This window comes from Cricetulus griseus, chromosome 7 (assembly GCF_003668045.3).
Source record: "Cricetulus griseus strain 17A/GY chromosome 7, alternate assembly CriGri-PICRH-1.0, whole genome shotgun sequence".
NCBI classification, from domain to species: Eukaryota; Metazoa; Chordata; class Mammalia; order Rodentia; family Cricetidae; genus Cricetulus; species Cricetulus griseus.
The window spans coordinates 45,502,757-45,518,221 of record NC_048600.1 but is presented as its reverse complement, the minus strand read 5'-3'; the positions used below and the strand labels follow the sequence as shown (position 1 = coordinate 45,518,221).

The 15,465-nt window shown below is 49.9% G+C and overlaps 2 protein-coding genes across 2 annotated transcripts in view; both read left to right on the top strand.

Annotated features, from left to right (window-relative positions):
• Rab40c (RAB40C, member RAS oncogene family) overlaps positions 1 to 10,670 on the top strand; it is a 35,152-nt gene extending 24,482 nt beyond the window's left edge. The window contains exons 5-7 of the mRNA XM_027425106.2: positions 7,377 to 7,454; positions 7,723 to 7,945; positions 8,837 to 10,670. Of these exons, the coding sequence (XP_027280907.1) occupies positions 7,377 to 7,454; positions 7,723 to 7,945; positions 8,837 to 9,117 (582 nt within the window). The 3' untranslated portion in view covers positions 9,118 to 10,670. The remainder of the gene's footprint in view (positions 1 to 7,376; positions 7,455 to 7,722; positions 7,946 to 8,836) is intronic.
• Positions 10,671 to 10,805: 135 nt separating this feature from the next.
• On the top strand, positions 10,806 to 15,363 carry Wfikkn1 (WAP, follistatin/kazal, immunoglobulin, kunitz and netrin domain containing 1). Its single transcript, XM_027425103.2, has 2 exons — positions 10,806 to 13,151; positions 13,823 to 15,363. Exons 1-2 carry the CDS (start codon positions 12,972 to 12,974, stop codon positions 15,299 to 15,301), a joined length of 1,659 nt encoding a protein of 552 aa, XP_027280904.1. The 5' UTR covers positions 10,806 to 12,971; the 3' UTR covers positions 15,302 to 15,363.
• Positions 15,364 to 15,465: the final 102 nt, after the last annotated feature.

The window sequence follows — 15,465 nt, the reverse complement described above, 5'->3', positions numbered from 1 at the left end:
ACCACGGCTATGGCCTCTCAAGCTGTTGAGGTGCAACTTATCGGTTTTACTAGAAACCAAAGGTGTCCCCCAATACCTCCCTCACACAGATTTGTAAACCTCCTGAGGGGTGTGACTGGATGTGGAGGAGACCTGGGCTGTATCAAAGCTAGAACTCTGCAGATTAGAAATGCTAAAGATGGGCTGTTGCTGATTCTCTGGACAGGAAATAGGCTATGGGGATCTTGGCTGTAGAAGAGCACTATGCATGCATGCACGCAGGGTACTTGCATGGTATGGCTAGCTATTCCGTTCCCTGGGATTCCCTGCGTGCTTTCAGGTTTGTTTGTTTTTTTAATCGCTTTGATACTAGAGGATGGGGAAGTAGTTGAGACCTGTGTAAACAGAACTGCTTTAGATCCTGTGCTACTTTCTACATGAGGGTGTGAGTAGAAGTTCTTCAGTTCCATTGGTGATGTATGCCAAACTTCTGGGAGAGCCAGAGAACCAACCCCCAGGCTCAGACCCTACTTCTAGACAGCCAGGAAAAGCCTTGGGAACAAAGAGGCAGACCCTGAGGGGAAAAGCATATTCTGAAGTCTAGTTACTTTCAGAGAAAAATGAAAAAGTGAGGAACATTAGGTTAAGGATGAATTCTACAGGCCCCTCACTTCTCTTTTCTTTTAAAATTGTATTTTTATGTGTATGTAAATTTTTTAAAAGATTTTATTTATTATGTATACAACATTCTGCTTCCATATATATCTGCACACCAGAGGAGGGCACCAGATCTCATTACAGATGGTTGTGAGCCACCATGTGGTTGCTGGGAATTAAACTCAGGACCTCTGGAAGAGCAGTCGGTGCTCTTAACCTCTGAGCCATCTCTCCAGCCCCGTACATTTTTTATGTATATGGGTGTTTTGCCTGCATATATGGTTGTGCACCACATGTGTGCCTGGTAGCAATGGAGGTTAAAAGAGGGCCTCAGATCCCCTAGGCCTGGAATTACAGGTGGTTTTGAACTGCTATGTAGTTTCTGGTAATCAAATCTGGACCCTTTGGAAGAGCAGTCAATGCTCCTAGACACTGAGACATCTCCACAACTCCTCTCCCCGATTTTTGAGACAGGATCTCATACTGCATAGCCCAAGTGGGCCTCAAACTCTACAGGACCCTCCTTCTCCAGCCTTTCAACTGCTGGAGTTACATACACGAGCCACTGCTCTCTGCCTCATTATTCTTTTAAGAGAGGAATGATGGGTATCTTTTACATTATTTTTTATTATTATTGTTATTGTTGTTATTATTATTATTATTATTATTATTATTATTTGCATTGAGAGAAAAAGAGAACACACACAAACACCAGGCTGTCCTGGAACTCACTCTGCAGACCAGAGACCAGTCTGGCCTTGAACTCAGACAGTGCTGGGACTAAAGGTCTACACCACCACTGCCTGATCTGGTTTTTCAAGACAGGGTTTCTCTGTGTAGCCCTGGCCATCCTGTAACTCTGTAGACCAAGCTGGCCTCAGATTTACAGATTGGCCTGCCTCTTTCTCCTAAATGCTGAGATTAAAGGTGTGTCCACAATCAGGCCTGAAAAGGCATGTTTTTTGTTTTGTTTTTTGTTTTTCGAGACAGGGTTTCTCTGCCTGTCTTGAAAGTCACTCTGTAGACCAGGCTGGCCTCGAACTCACAGAGAAGCCTGCCTCTGCCTCCTTAGTGTTGGGATTAAAGACATGCATGCACCACTACCGTCCGGCCCTGACAAGCCATCTTGACAGGACATGTTTCCCTGCTCTCCTACCCTTTGTCAACCCAAAGAGGCCCTCTGGGTCCCTCAGGGTCTTGCACATAGCACAAATAAAGGCACTGGCTTTTGTCACATGTCACATGTAACACTGCCCTGTGGCTGCTGCTGAATCCCTTTAACCCTCACCAGTGGCCAAGCTCAAATGATTTTATGGTTGAGTCCTGAGGTGGCCTCTTAATCCCTATAGTCTTGTTCTGCCTCCTGGGAGAGAGTGGGATCCTCCTGGCTTGGTATATGGAGGTACTAAGACAGGCTTGACAATATCTGCCGGTGGGGCCACACCAGTGCCAGCAGGAGGTGCTGTCCAGATGGGCCCGGGTTTACTTCCATTAGTACAGGAAGTATGTGGTTGGGTGCTATGTCCTTTGAGGACAGAAGTAGGTTTGTTTACATGGAAGGGTTTCTATGAGAAGTGGTAAAGGATACACACGAATAGGTCATCGCTGAGGAGAACATCAGTGTGCCACTTGGTAGTGCGTGCGTGCGTGCGTGCGTGCGTGCGTGTAGGTAGGGGTATGTAGGAGAGAACATTTAGCTTTGGGAGTTTTAACCGCACAGATACATTATATGTGCTAAATGCTTATTTATTTACATTTGTTATTTATTTGAGGAGAGTGTGCATTAGTGGAGGTCAGAGGGCAAGTTTTGGCAGTCAGTCCTCTTCTACCATGTGGATCGCCAAGATCAAGCTCAGGTTGTCAGGCTTGGCAGCAGGAGCCATCTCTGAGGCTAGTCCTGAGCTGATCTTCCAGCCTCTACCTTCTAGGTGATAGGGTAACAGGTGTGTAGAACCATGACAGGTGCACACTCTCTCCCACCCTCCCCCTCTTCTCTTTTCTCTCTCCTTGCTCCTCTCCCTCCCCCAGGGCCTTACTATGTAACATCAGCTGACCTTGATCCCAAAGCAGTTCTACCTCAGCCTCCCAAGTACTTCATTTACAAGCATGTGCCAACAGATCCAGCTTAAGTTTTGTTTGTTTGTTTGTTTTTAGTTTTTTTTTTTTTTTTCCAAGACAGGATTTCTCTGTATTGTTTTGGAGGCTGTCTTGGAACTCCCTCTGTAGACCAGGCTGGCCTTGAAGTCAGAGATCCACCTGCCTCTGCCTCCCAAGTGCTGGGATTAAAGGCACGCACCACCAACGCCTGGTGACCAAGCTTAATTTTTAGGGTTTTATCCAGACTGTGGTGATGCATGCCTTTAATCTCAGCACTTGGGAGGCAGAGGCAGGTGGATCTCTGACTTAGAGGCCAGCCTGGTCTACAGAGCTAATTCCAGAAAAGCTAGGGCTATTTACATAGAGAAACCCTGTCTTGAAAAAAGTTATTTGTAGCGTTTTTTTTGTTTGTTATTTTGAGACAGAGTAAGACAGAGTCTTACTATGTAACCATGGCTGACCTGCAACTTGATAGATGGGGCTGGCCTTGAGCTCAGAGACCTGCCTGCCTCTACCTTCTGAGTGCTGCTCCTGAGTGTGATATTAAACGCCCAATTTTTAATTTTTATTTATTTATTTTTGTTTTTTCCAGATAGGGTTTCTCTACCTGTCCTGTAACTTGCTCTGTAGACCAGGCTGTCCTGGAACTCACAGAGATTCTCCTGCCTCTGCCTCTCAAGTGCTGGGATGAAAGGCGTGTGCCACCACCACTGACTCTAATTTTTATTTTTGAAAAGTACTTTAGAGGGCTATGGAGATGATTCAGTCAGTGAAGTGTTTACTATACAAGCTTGAAGACCGAAGTTTGGATCCCCAGCACCCATATTAAAAGTCAAGTGCAGTAACATATACCTGTATTCCAAGTGCTGGGGAGGTAGAGATAGCAAGAGCCCTAAAACTTAGTGACCAGTCAGTCTAGCCAAATTGGCAAGCTACAGGTTCAGTAAGAGGCCTTCCCTCCCTCCCTCCCTCTCTCTCTCTCTCTCTCTCTCTCTCTCTCACACACACACACCACACACACACACACACACACACACACACACACACGTGGTGCGTAAGGAAGACATCTTACAGCAGTCTCTGCCCCACCCCCGTTTACATTTCTGGGTATGACGATTACATGGGTATATTTCTTTGTCAAAAAACTCATCAATGTCTTTGTCTCAACTTGGATGTTTTCTGATATATAGATTAAAGAGTAGGGAGATGGCTCAGTCAGTAGTGCTTGCCAGCCAGGTATAAGACCTGAGTTCAGTTTCTAGCACCTAGTAAAAAGATGGGCACTACAATGAACGCCTATAATCTCAGCAATAGGGAGGCAGAGCCCGGATTTGAGTTTGAGGCCAGTCTGGTCTATGTAGTGAGTTCCAGGACAGCCAAGGCTACATAGTATTGAAAAATAACAATAATAGTTGTAACAGTAAGGAATCTACTCTTAGGCCTAGCTTCACTTCTCAAAATATATCTTATATATTAAACTGAACAAAAACAGTGTATATGGCCAGGTGGTGGTGACACGCCTTTAATCCCAGCACTCAAGAGGCAGAGGCAGGCGTATTGTGTGAGTTCCAGGACAGCCTGGTCTACAGAGTTCCAGGACAACCAGGGCTGTTACAGAGAAACTTGTCTTGGACAAAAAGAGAGGAGAAAGAGGAAAAAGACAGAATGTCTCTACAGAGAGTCCTTTTGTCTTTCGTACTTTCTCTTTGAGACACAGTTGGTGACTTTGGAGCTGGTTCTAGTAAGAACTTCATTTCGGTTCTCAGCTGTCTTGTCTGCAGTTTATCACAGATGGTTTTCTCTGTGAAACCCACAGCAGCTCTAGTTTCTCTACTCCAACTGTCACTCATACACTGTCCCAGTTAGGGCCTGACTGAGAGCAAAGCTGGGAGTGACTTAGCTAGGAGGGGTAGCCAGGGCCAGGGCATGTCTTCCAGGAGGTGGGCCTTCTGCTCACTTGTTTTAAATAGAACATAAATTCTGGATATGGCAAAAAGTTAGGGTCTACATAAACAGGAGATTAAAAGCCATCTAGCCTCGTACTACCTGTTTCTTATTTGTGTAAACTTCTTATACATCGTGTCCTTTGTTTATACTTTCATTCTTTGAAGTGTCAGCATGCATAGCTAAGGGAATCTGTATTCCCACTTCCCAATTTACTGTTATTGTTAACTATAATTACTTAGAACTTTTTTCTTTTGTTGCTTTTGCTATGCTCTGTATAGAATTCAGAGCTTTGCAAACTGTATGCTGTGCCACTTAGCTATACACCCAGCCCCTTATCATTGGACATTTTCTCCCTCTCTCCCTTCTCCCTCCTACTTTTGTTGTGCCAGGGTTAGAATCCAGGGCTTCGTGTATTCTAGGCTATAACTATGCAACTGAACTATGTTGTAGCTGCCCCCTCTTACCCCACACCTCCCCAAAAGAAACCCTTCATTGTTAAAGCATGCTGAGATTAGTCCTTTGAGGGTGGTCTTTGGCACACCTTTGAATCGCTACATGCTGTGATGCTATAAGTGGGACAGTGACCTCCAAAGTCTGGACTCTCTCAGCAGATGAGAGTTTTCTTTGTGCTCAAGCAACAGGTTCATCCTAGATATGTGCTTATTTGTTGATTTGGGAAGGGAGTAGAGACTTGGTTATTAATTGTTGGTTGGTTTTTTCTTAGTTACTTAGTTACTGTTAAGCTTTTATGAAGAGATACCATGACCAAGGCAACTTCTTATTACAAAACACTTTTTTTGTTTGTTTTTTGTTTTTCAGGATAAGGTCTCTCTGTGTAGTCCTGGCTGCTCTGGAACTTTCTTCATAGACCAGGCTGGCCTTGAACTCAGAGATCCACCTACCTCTGCCTCCCAAGTGCTGGAATTATAGGTGTGAGTTACCACCTTCTGGCTAAAAGAACACATTTATTGGAGGCATGTGTTTCGGAGACTTAGTTCATTATTCTCATGATGGCAAGAGCATGGTAGTATGCAGGCAGGCATGGTGCTACAGAAGTATCTGGGAGCTTTACGTCCTGATCTGTGGACAGGCGGAAAGAGCAAGACAGACACTCCTAGCAACCCACATCCTTCAACAAGGACATACCTCCTAATTCTTCCTAATTAGTTCATCAGCTGGGGACTAGGCCCCCTCTGGGGGCTATTTTCATTTAAACCATCATAGTTTTTGAGTCAGGGTCTTGCTATGTATCTCTGACTGGCCTAGACCTAGCTATCTAGACTAGTAACTAGAGTGGCCTCTAGTTTGCAGCAGTCCCCCTGCCTTAGTCTCCTGAGTGATAGGATTATAAATGTGGACCTCCATTTCTGCCATGTTTAGTTATTATAATAAATATTAACATTTTTCAGCTGGGTGGTAGTGACACACCTTTAATCCCAGCACTTGGGAGGCAGAGGTAGGTGGATCTCAGTGAGTTCAAGGCCAACCTGGTCTACAAAGTGAGTTACAGGATAGCCAGGACTGTTAAACAGAGAAACCCTGTCTTGGAAAAAAGACAAAAACCAAAAACAAATTAACATTTTTCACCCACTGACCCGGCTCCTTGAGGTCCGACCATTCCATCCAGTTTGGCTCCTCTCGGTAATATCGGACCTCAAGGTAGGTATGGGCCCCTCCAGGCTAGAGAAGTTCCTCCCCAGCTGCTGCCCTGCTTGATCAAGCCAGGCCTGTTAGTTACCTCTTGGTTAAGGGTACCTTTGTCTTAGTAAGACTTGGAGCTAGCCTGAGTTTTTCAGAAATGGCAGTTCTGTTTTCCTCCTCCTCCTCCCATCTCTGCCCTTCTCTGGCCTCCATGTATGAGAACCTATGGAAGAGGAGTGGGTGATTCAGTGGGTGGACTCAGGTTGCTGAAACTCTCAAAGTCAACTCAGGCCGGAGAGGCTGAGTTGTGTGTTAACCCTGTGTGGTGGGCAGTGTGCTCACTATCGCCCCTGCTGGAGAATCCGTGATGGTGGCCCCCCTGGGATGTTTGAGGCAGATGGAGACAGCCCAGAGCTGAACTCCCAGTAATTGGTCTCTAAGGGATGTGGCAGGAAAGGCCCTGTAGCAAATCCTGCTTAGCCTGACTGGGGCAGCTCTCACTGACTACTGCTCCTTGAGTGACTGACATTCTGCTGTACAAGTTTGGAGTTGAAAAACTCAGAGCTGCCTCCATTCAGCCCCAGGTGCCCCTAGGGCGGAGTTTGCTGATGGACTGACTTTTCGGAATACTTGGCCCTCTAGTGAGTTCTGTAGTTCTTCATAACCCCTCCCCCAACCAAAGCTTAGACCTGTGTGTGGAGGCTTAACCTGTGTGTCTTTTGAATGATTTCAGAGTAATGCCTGTGACTGGCCTGGATTTAAACAATTGTTAAAAAGTCAATTCTGCCCCAGCCGTGTTCTCAAGGGATGGACAGGATGGCATATGTGGGATGGGCCAATTTAATTCACAGAAGGTCCCTCCCTGATGCTCTCCTGTTGTGTGGCCAATGCATTTCCCGCCTGTAGGTCATGACCATGCTAATAATGATCTATAAAGTCTTCTGAGCCATATTCCTAGCCCTACCTAGGAATTGTGACTACTCCTATCCAGCAAGATTTTCCTGGGAATGGGCCCAGATATGGCTGTGGATAATCTCCATCCATCTAACTCACAGGGAATCCTCCTTGTGTATGACATCACCAACCGTTGGTCCTTTGATGGCATTGACCGGTGGATCAAGGAAATCGATGAGGTAGGCATGGGTTTGGGCCTCTCCAGGAGAGACTGTAGGACCAAGCTGTAATTGGGGCATGCCTGGTAGTGCTGCCCACTGTAGTTTTTTCCTACCCTGGAAGCATTGTTCAACAATAAACAACTGGACTCCGCTGTCTATCTGGTTCCGTCCAGACCTTCCTAGACTTGCTTCATTGCAGAATGCAGACACTAGGAGCTCTGCCTATGGCTAAGGGGTGGGGGTGGCATTTGATTGTGCCTCTGCTAAGTTCTGAATCCCTCCTAAGCATGCACCTGGTGTTCCCCGGATCCTGGTTGGAAACCGGCTGCACCTGGCCTTCAAGCGGCAAGTCCCAACGGAGCAGGCCCGAGCCTACGCAGAGAAGAACTGCATGACCTTCTTTGAAGTCAGCCCCCTGTGCAACTTCAACGTCATTGAGTCCTTTACTGAGCTCTCTCGTATCGTGCTTATGCGGCATGGCATGGAGAAGATCTGGAGGCCCAATCGAGGTGGGACTGAGGCTTAGTTCATCTAGGATGCTAGCTAGTGGAGTCCTGGGGGCTGATGGTGGAGCTGCAGGCATCAATAGTAGATTCGGAGTGTAGGTAGTCTCTTGAAAGCTGGCTGGGAAGTGGTGGCACACGCCTTTAATCCCAGCACTCGGGAGGCAGAGGCAAGTGGATCTCTGTGAGTTCGAGGCCAGCCTGGTCTACAAAGAGAAACCCTGTCTCGAAAAACAAAACAAAACAAAACAAAAAAAAAAAAAGCTGTAGTCACATGGGCTGCCTGCCCAGACCTAGATCAAGTGATCTCTTCCTCTGCCATGCTTTGAGAGCAGATCTCTGCACAGTCACCTTCACTGCTGGTGGTCACAGAAACAGTGTGTGCAGCCCAGCAATGTCCATCACTGTCCATCATTGTCTTAACGATGACCTTATTCTTGGGGTACTTTCTAGTAGGGCACAAAGATGATCACAATGTCACCCTAAGATGAAGCCACGGAGGAGAACAGGGTAACTAAATCCCTCTCATGAGCCAAAAGACTTCTTCCAAATATAGCCAGGAAAGACTGAGTTAACCCCAACCAGAGTTATAGCAAGGGCTGTATTCCAAAGTTAGTCTGCCTCCTCACCCACCTCCAGTCTCATAGAGCAGCTGGACAGACTGGCCTCTCCCAGCAACACTTTGTAGTGTTTTCTGCTCTAAGAAGGCAGGAGTTGGGAGCCACCCATTGGACAGATAGTGGGGCATCCAGGAGCCTGAGCTGGTGAGGCCACCAGGAGTTTTAAGACTCAGCCAGGCTTTACAGGTAGTCTGAGGACCATGTACCTCTTAACAGCTCCTCTCACAAAACCTCATTACCTGTCTGTTCCCCCCTCCTTCTTACCCTCTCTTCACAGTTTTCAGCCTGCAGGACCTCTGCTGCCGTGCCATTGTCTCCTGTACCCCCGTGCACCTCATTGACAAGCTTCCACTACCTGTCACCATCAAGAGCCACCTCAAGTCCTTTTCCATGGCCAACGGCATGAACGCTGTCATGATGCACGGCCGATCCTACTCCCTGGCAAGTGGGACTGGGGGCAGTGGCAGCAAGGGCAACAGTCTTAAGAGGTCCAAGTCCATCCGCCCCCCCCAGAGCCCACCTCAGAACTGTTCTCGGAGCAACTGCAAGATCTCCTAGCGGGACCTGTGGGTTCCGCCTGTTCAGACTCGGGGCTTACGCTGGAGCACTCATGGCCAGGCACTAGGCCCTGCTGTGTGCAGGAAGACTTGGCTACACAACCCTGCCTGGGTCTCTCCGGGCTTTCCTCCACATCTGAGCTAGTGGAGGGGAGGGGCGTGCAGGAGAAAACATGCTCCACGGACCAGGCAGCAGGGCTGCTGGTGCTACGGGGACCAGGTCTGAACCAATTCTGGACTCCAGGCTGGGAGTGAGCCTGGCTCCCCTTATTTATATGGAGAACATTTTACCTGTTTTGTACATTTTTAAAGGGCTGTCAGGGAAGCCTATATACCCCTCATAGCCACATCAGCCGTTGGGGAAGCTCAGGATGTCAGGGAAGGAGGAATGAAGCAGTGATGGAGGGTTTCAGTGTTGAAGCCAGATGATGTTTGGATTTACAAAGACCCTTCCTGGGTGTTGATGTTGCTCAGAGGCCAGTGGGAAACAGATGCTCTGGCAGCAGACTTGGCTGCAGCGTCCATTCTGACAAAGGTGGTCAGTATGCTAGACATAGGCAAGGGTTCTGTTCCTGAGGCCTAGGAGAAAAGTTGGTTGTACCTGGGAACCCCACTTGCATCCCTCCCCATTGTGCCCTGGCACTTTGGGTGATGTTTACTATATACTCAGCATCTCCAAGTTGAGGCAGAGCTTTCTGTAGACTCAAGTGCTTGATGGCCTCCAGTGGTTCTGGGCATTGGGCACAGGGCCTAGGACCTCAGTGTCCAGCAGCTTGAACTCATCAACTTTGACTGTGTTTCATAGCTGCTCCTTGCCTATTGTGGCCCTTCTGCCTATAAGTTCTTGTCACTGGAATCTCTTTAAACTGTTTCTTAGTGACACTCTCTGGAACAGCAGCCTCAACCATAGGGGTAGACATCAAGCCCCTTGTTAGGGACCCACTAGCTGGAGCAACTTCTGAAGCCATGGACTATTCCTCCGTAATGCTCCTCCTACCCCAATCTGTTCTAGTCAGCCTTCACCCCTGTGGGGATGTTGTCCCCAGTGGATGTCCTATGTGACTGCTTCCCTGTCTTTGCCTGTTGATACAGCCCTCAGGCACGCTGGTGCTTAACTCTACCTCCTGCCCTCAGGGCTTTGGCCATAGCAGGAGCCATGACCCCTTACTGGGGTCCTTCTTAGTGCACATTTCTTAAGACCATCTTGCCATGGGTGTTACGAGGGCACTGGTAGACACAGCGCCGGCCTGCTGTTCTGGGAGATTAGGTTAATGCCTGTAGGGACAGGGCTGTGGTTGTGGGAACTGCCTGATAAGCAGCAGCCCCTGGGACCTGGCCCAGAGGCTGGATACAATCAAGCATCACCCTTCCCCACCAGTCCTGTTGCTGTTGATAGAGACCTTTTCTCTGAATCTCTAGTAGAATGGTGTAGACTTTGAGGACCTGGATTGGCCTGCGTGCACACCATCAACACTACCCTTGCTGCTGTGGACTCCACCATTCCTGGGTTCTTTGTTCTTACTTCTTTGTACAGTAAATGTACTTCAGCAGTGAGCTCCTGTCTTTCTTTGTGAACATCAGTCTGACTTCATTGGGCAGTGGTTTGTTGGGGGTGGTGAGGGGTGTCTGGAACTGTGCTCTACCATAGAAGCCACTGCTTTGTGCCTGCCAGAATGATCCCAGGCTTTGTTAACTGTCCCCTGCAGCTGACCTTGGTGACCTGCAACCATCCATCCACTGGGTTCACATTCCCAGCTGCAAAGTAGCCAGGCCTGGTTACAAGCCACACTGTTTCCTGGGGTTTGGTCCTGGCCAGGCTAGTATCAGACAGCCTTGCTATTCACAGAGCCTTTGCTCATAGCCTACAGCAGACCATCTCACATAGTTTACCACAGTTTCAAGGACATCTGCAAGTGGGACCTGGAGCTGATAACTTTTGAAGGAAACCATCTAGCAGTTACGGGGTTCTGCAGGGCCCTGCTCAGCTAGGGTTATGTCTGATACACTGGAAGGCAAAGCTGAGTGGGGCAGTACAGTTCACTCTAAACATGGCCTCTGACTTAGGTACCACCTGCACTTTTCCTCAGGAGCATCCCTGCCCCCTCATCACCAGGAATCAGAGCTCACCCACAGCTCTTTTGTAAGGCAGCAGACACTGGCGCCTGGTAGCCATCTCTTGATCTTCTGGCCAGACCAGGCTCTTATTACCCTGCCTCCTGGGTCAGAAGGTCAGACAAAAGGTCACACAGACTTTTTCCTTCCTGTCTCTGAGAAAACCACTCCCTGGGGACTTCTGGAGCCACAGAAACGGTTTGGAAAGGCAGATTCCAGGCAGGCCCTTTGTCTTGCCACCAGCTTTGATCTCCCTGCCCTCCCCCACAGTGGTGGAGCCTCTAGTCCAGTTAAAGAATAGATGCTGGCCCTCATGATGGGTTGTTGGAGCAAGATTTGAATGTACTTAGATCCCTGAGCAACATCTAGGATGCTTGGTCTTTGAAGGATGTGCTTGGCCATCCCTTGAGACAATCACATATCTAGCCCTGTGTGTGGTCAGTTTGGTGGCTTCTCTGTGCCCTTTTTTATACTATGCACCACAGTCACTGCCATGAGACTGTCTCTGGCCAGTGCACACGGATCATGTTTCCACCCAGACAAGCTAGCGTTTTGTTTTGTGGGGTTTTTTGTTTGTTTGTTTTGTTTTGTTTTTGGAGACAGGGTTTCTTGGTAGCTTTGGAGTCAGTCCTGAAACTCTGTAGATCAGGCTGGGCTTGAACTCACAGAGATCCACCTGCCTCTGTCTGCCTCCTGAGTGCTGGGATTAAAGGCGTGCACCACCACCCTGCTAAGGTAGCCATTTTATTTTGTTCCTGCCTTGCCTATTTGAAGGAGCTGAGTGGCATAGCAGCCTGGCTATGGAGCCAGGAGCCCTGTTGTAGAAAAACAGGTGTGTCTTGGAGGGTAAATCCTGCTGAGTTGTGCCCTGACATGGTTTGCTTTTTGTCTTTTAGAAACAATGTCTCCTTATGTAGCCAGGCTGTCTTGGAATTTACTGTGTAGCTTTGGGCTGGCCTCAGTCTGGATTCTCCTGCCACCACCTGCTCCTCAGGAGATTACAGGTGTGCACCACCATGGCAGATACCCTAGGAGGTTTTTTATTCTATGCCAAAACCTGCTGGCAAGTGTGACACTTGAAGGTTCCTGACAGAAAACAGAACCTCTACCACTTGCCAGCTGAAGATGTGTCTTGCCTATACTTGTGACAGGTGCCATCCTTGGCAGCCTTTGGAGAAAACCTAAACTAGCTAGGGCTGGAGACTGGCTGAGGACAAAAGCTGAAATCTACCAGCCCTGCCCCTCCTCCCTGAGTAGAGGGTGGGAGGGTCTTTAAGGAGACTTTGATCCCTGCTGGGCTTCAGCTTGGGGGGGGGGCTCAGATTACAGCGTTCCCCTCCCTGATGTAGCCGGCCCTTCTCCGCCCCTTGGTGACCCTAGTGGTCAGTTGCTCTGAGCTTCAGGGCCTCTGGCCCCTCCCCAACCCTTCCTCTTCTTCCATTCCCAGTCCTATGCTGACCAGAGCCTGGGAGCCACCTACAGTGGTTGGGAGACGGCCAGCCAGTACTTTGTGGACAGGTTCTGAGAGACCCCAGAATACCTATTCACATTGCCAGAAAGGAGCCTCAGCTGTGGGCTCCAATATTCAGGGGGTGGGGGCCGAGGAAGTCACAGAACAGGGTCCTTTGAGGCAGGGGTAGCAATCCTAGGCCCAGGACCCTATAAGGTGGATGCCTGTAGGGAGTCCTGGCTCCAAGAGTGGCTGGTGGCCACAAACTCCCACCCCCTGGCCCTGTGGTCCCCATGCCTGCCCCACAGCCACTCCTGCCTCTGCTCTTTGTCTTCGGGCTCATCCATCTGACCTCGGAGACTAACCTGCTGCCAGATCCTGGAAGCCACCCTGGCATGTGCCCCAACCAGCTCAGCCCCCACCTGTGGGTGGACGCCCAGAGCACCTGTGAGCGTGAGTGCACCAGGGACCAGGTGAGCACTGGCATCTCGTGGGATCCTGGGCCCCACCCCAGCTCTTTACTCAGTGGGGGGAGTAGACCCCAACCCTAGGAGTCCACTTTCTCCGAGGTTCCTCCATACTCATTTACCTAGATTTAGGGCCATGACCTGTACACAGGGGTCAAGGATACCCACACACACACTTCCAGCCACCTTTTGCCCTCACCTCTGAAGAATAAGAACATCTCCAATCCCTGTACTGACTCATCCTCACCAGTTCTGTCTGACTTGCCTGACCACTTTAAGTCATGTGGACCCAGGCCTCTGACCTTCCCCTGCAGATGGTCCTGCCCTGCCTGTGATCCTTTCCTTATATTCCATACTGGGAAGGGGACAAAGATCTCCATAAGTGGTGTGCCCTCTGATGGCAGAGCAGCTGCTTGCACACTGCTCCATCTGCACGGGGGGGGGGGGGGGGGGGGTAATGTGGCCTTTTTTTTTTTTTTTTTTTTTTTTTTTTTTGAGGGGGTTGAATAAGGTGACACACAGTATGGCCTTGCTGCTCACACTGTTCAGAAAGTACTGCCACCATTTTCCATAGGGAAGCAAGCTTTGGGAGAGGCAGCCATTTCTCCCAGGGTAGTGAGTGCATGGGCAAGGCTGGGAAGGGGTCAGGGCTCCACTAAACTGTCCCTGTCCCTCAGGACTGTGCAGCATCTGAGAAGTGCTGCACCAATGTATGTGGGCTGCAGAGCTGTGTGGCAGCCCGCTTCCCCAGTGGTGGCCCAGCTGAACCTGAGACAGCAGCCTCCTGTGAAGGCTTCCAGTGCCCACAACAGGGCTCTGACTGTGACATCTGGGACGGGCAGCCAGTTTGCCGCTGCCGTGACCGCTGCGAGAAAGAACCCAGCTTCACTTGTGCATCTGATGGCCTCACTTATTATAACCGCTGCTATATGGATGCAGAGGCCTGCCTGCGGGGGCTCCACCTGCATGTTGTACCCTGCAAGCACATTCTCAGTTGGCCACCCAGCAGCCCAGGACCACCTGAGACCACTGCTCGACCAACCCCTGGGGCTGCTCCCATGCCACCTGCCCTGTACAACAGCCCCTCACCACAGGCAGTACATGTCGGGGGAACAGCCAGTCTCCACTGTGATGTTAGCGGCCGTCCGCCACCTGCTGTGACGTGGGAGAAACAGAGCCACCAGCGGAAGAACCTGATCATGCGCCCTGACCAGATGTATGGCAACGTGGTTGTCACCAGTATTGGGCAGCTAGTGCTCTACAATGCCCAGTTGGATGATGCAGGCCTGTATACCTGCACTGCACGCAATGCTGCTGGCCTGCTACGGGCTGACTTCCCCCTCTCTGTTTTGCAGCGGGCAAATACTCAGGACAGGGACCCAGGAGTCCTGGCCCTGGCTGAGTGCCAGCCTAACACACAGGCCTGTGTTGGACCCCCCACCCCTCATCATGTCCTTTGGCGCTTTGACCCACAGCGAGGTAGCTGCATGACCTTCCCAGCCCTCGAATGTGATGGGGCTGCCCGGGGCTTTGAGACCTATGAGGCATGCCAACAGGCCTGTGCCCGTGGCCCTGGGGATGCCTGTGCACTACCTGCCGTTCAGGGCCCCTGCCAGGGCTGGGAACCACGCTGGGCCTACAGCCCACTGCTGCAACAGTGCCACCCCTTTGTATACAGTGGCTGTGAAGGCAATAGCAATAACTTTGAGAGCCGGGAGAGCTGTGAAGATGCTTGTCCTGTACCACGCACACCACCCTGTCGCACCTGCCGCCTCAAGAGCAAGCTGGCTCTGAGCTTGTGCCGAAGTGATTTTGCCATTGTGGGTCGACTCACAGAGGTACTGGAGGAGCCCGAGGCTGCGGGTGGCATTGCTCGTGTGGCTTTAGATGATGTGCTGAAAGATGACAAGATGGGCCTCAAGTTCTTGGGCACCAAATACCTGGAGGTAACATTGAGTGGCATGGACTGGGCCTGCCCATGCCCCAATGTGACAGCTGGTGATGGGCCACTGGTCATCATGGGTGAGGTTCGTGAAGGTGTGGCCATGTTGGATGCCAACAGCTATGTTCGTGCTGCCAGTGAGAAGCGAGTCAAGAAGATTGCAGAGCTGCTTGAGAAGAAGGCTTGTGAACTGCTCAACCGCTTCCAAGACTAGCTTTATCCACAATCCCCGTTCCTGTCCTCCTTCCTGCTAAATAAATGTCTGTACCTGTGGGATTCATAGCCTCTGGTTCCCTTCTAACTGCAGACCCCCATCACCACTGTCTGTTCAGTTGGGGTCCTGTGAGTAGATGGAGCTCCAATTTCTGCTTGAGGTTA

Excerpts from the sequence above, each read along its gene's own strand:
- Wfikkn1 (XM_027425103.2), top strand. The coding sequence starts at position 12,972 with ATGCCTGCCCCACAGCCACTCCTGCCTCTGCTCTTTGTCTTCGGGCTC. Across the intron at positions 13,152-13,822 it reads GTGAGTGCACCAGGGACCAG|GACTGTGCAGCATCTGAGAA; the intron begins GTGAGCACTGGC and ends CCTGTCCCTCAG.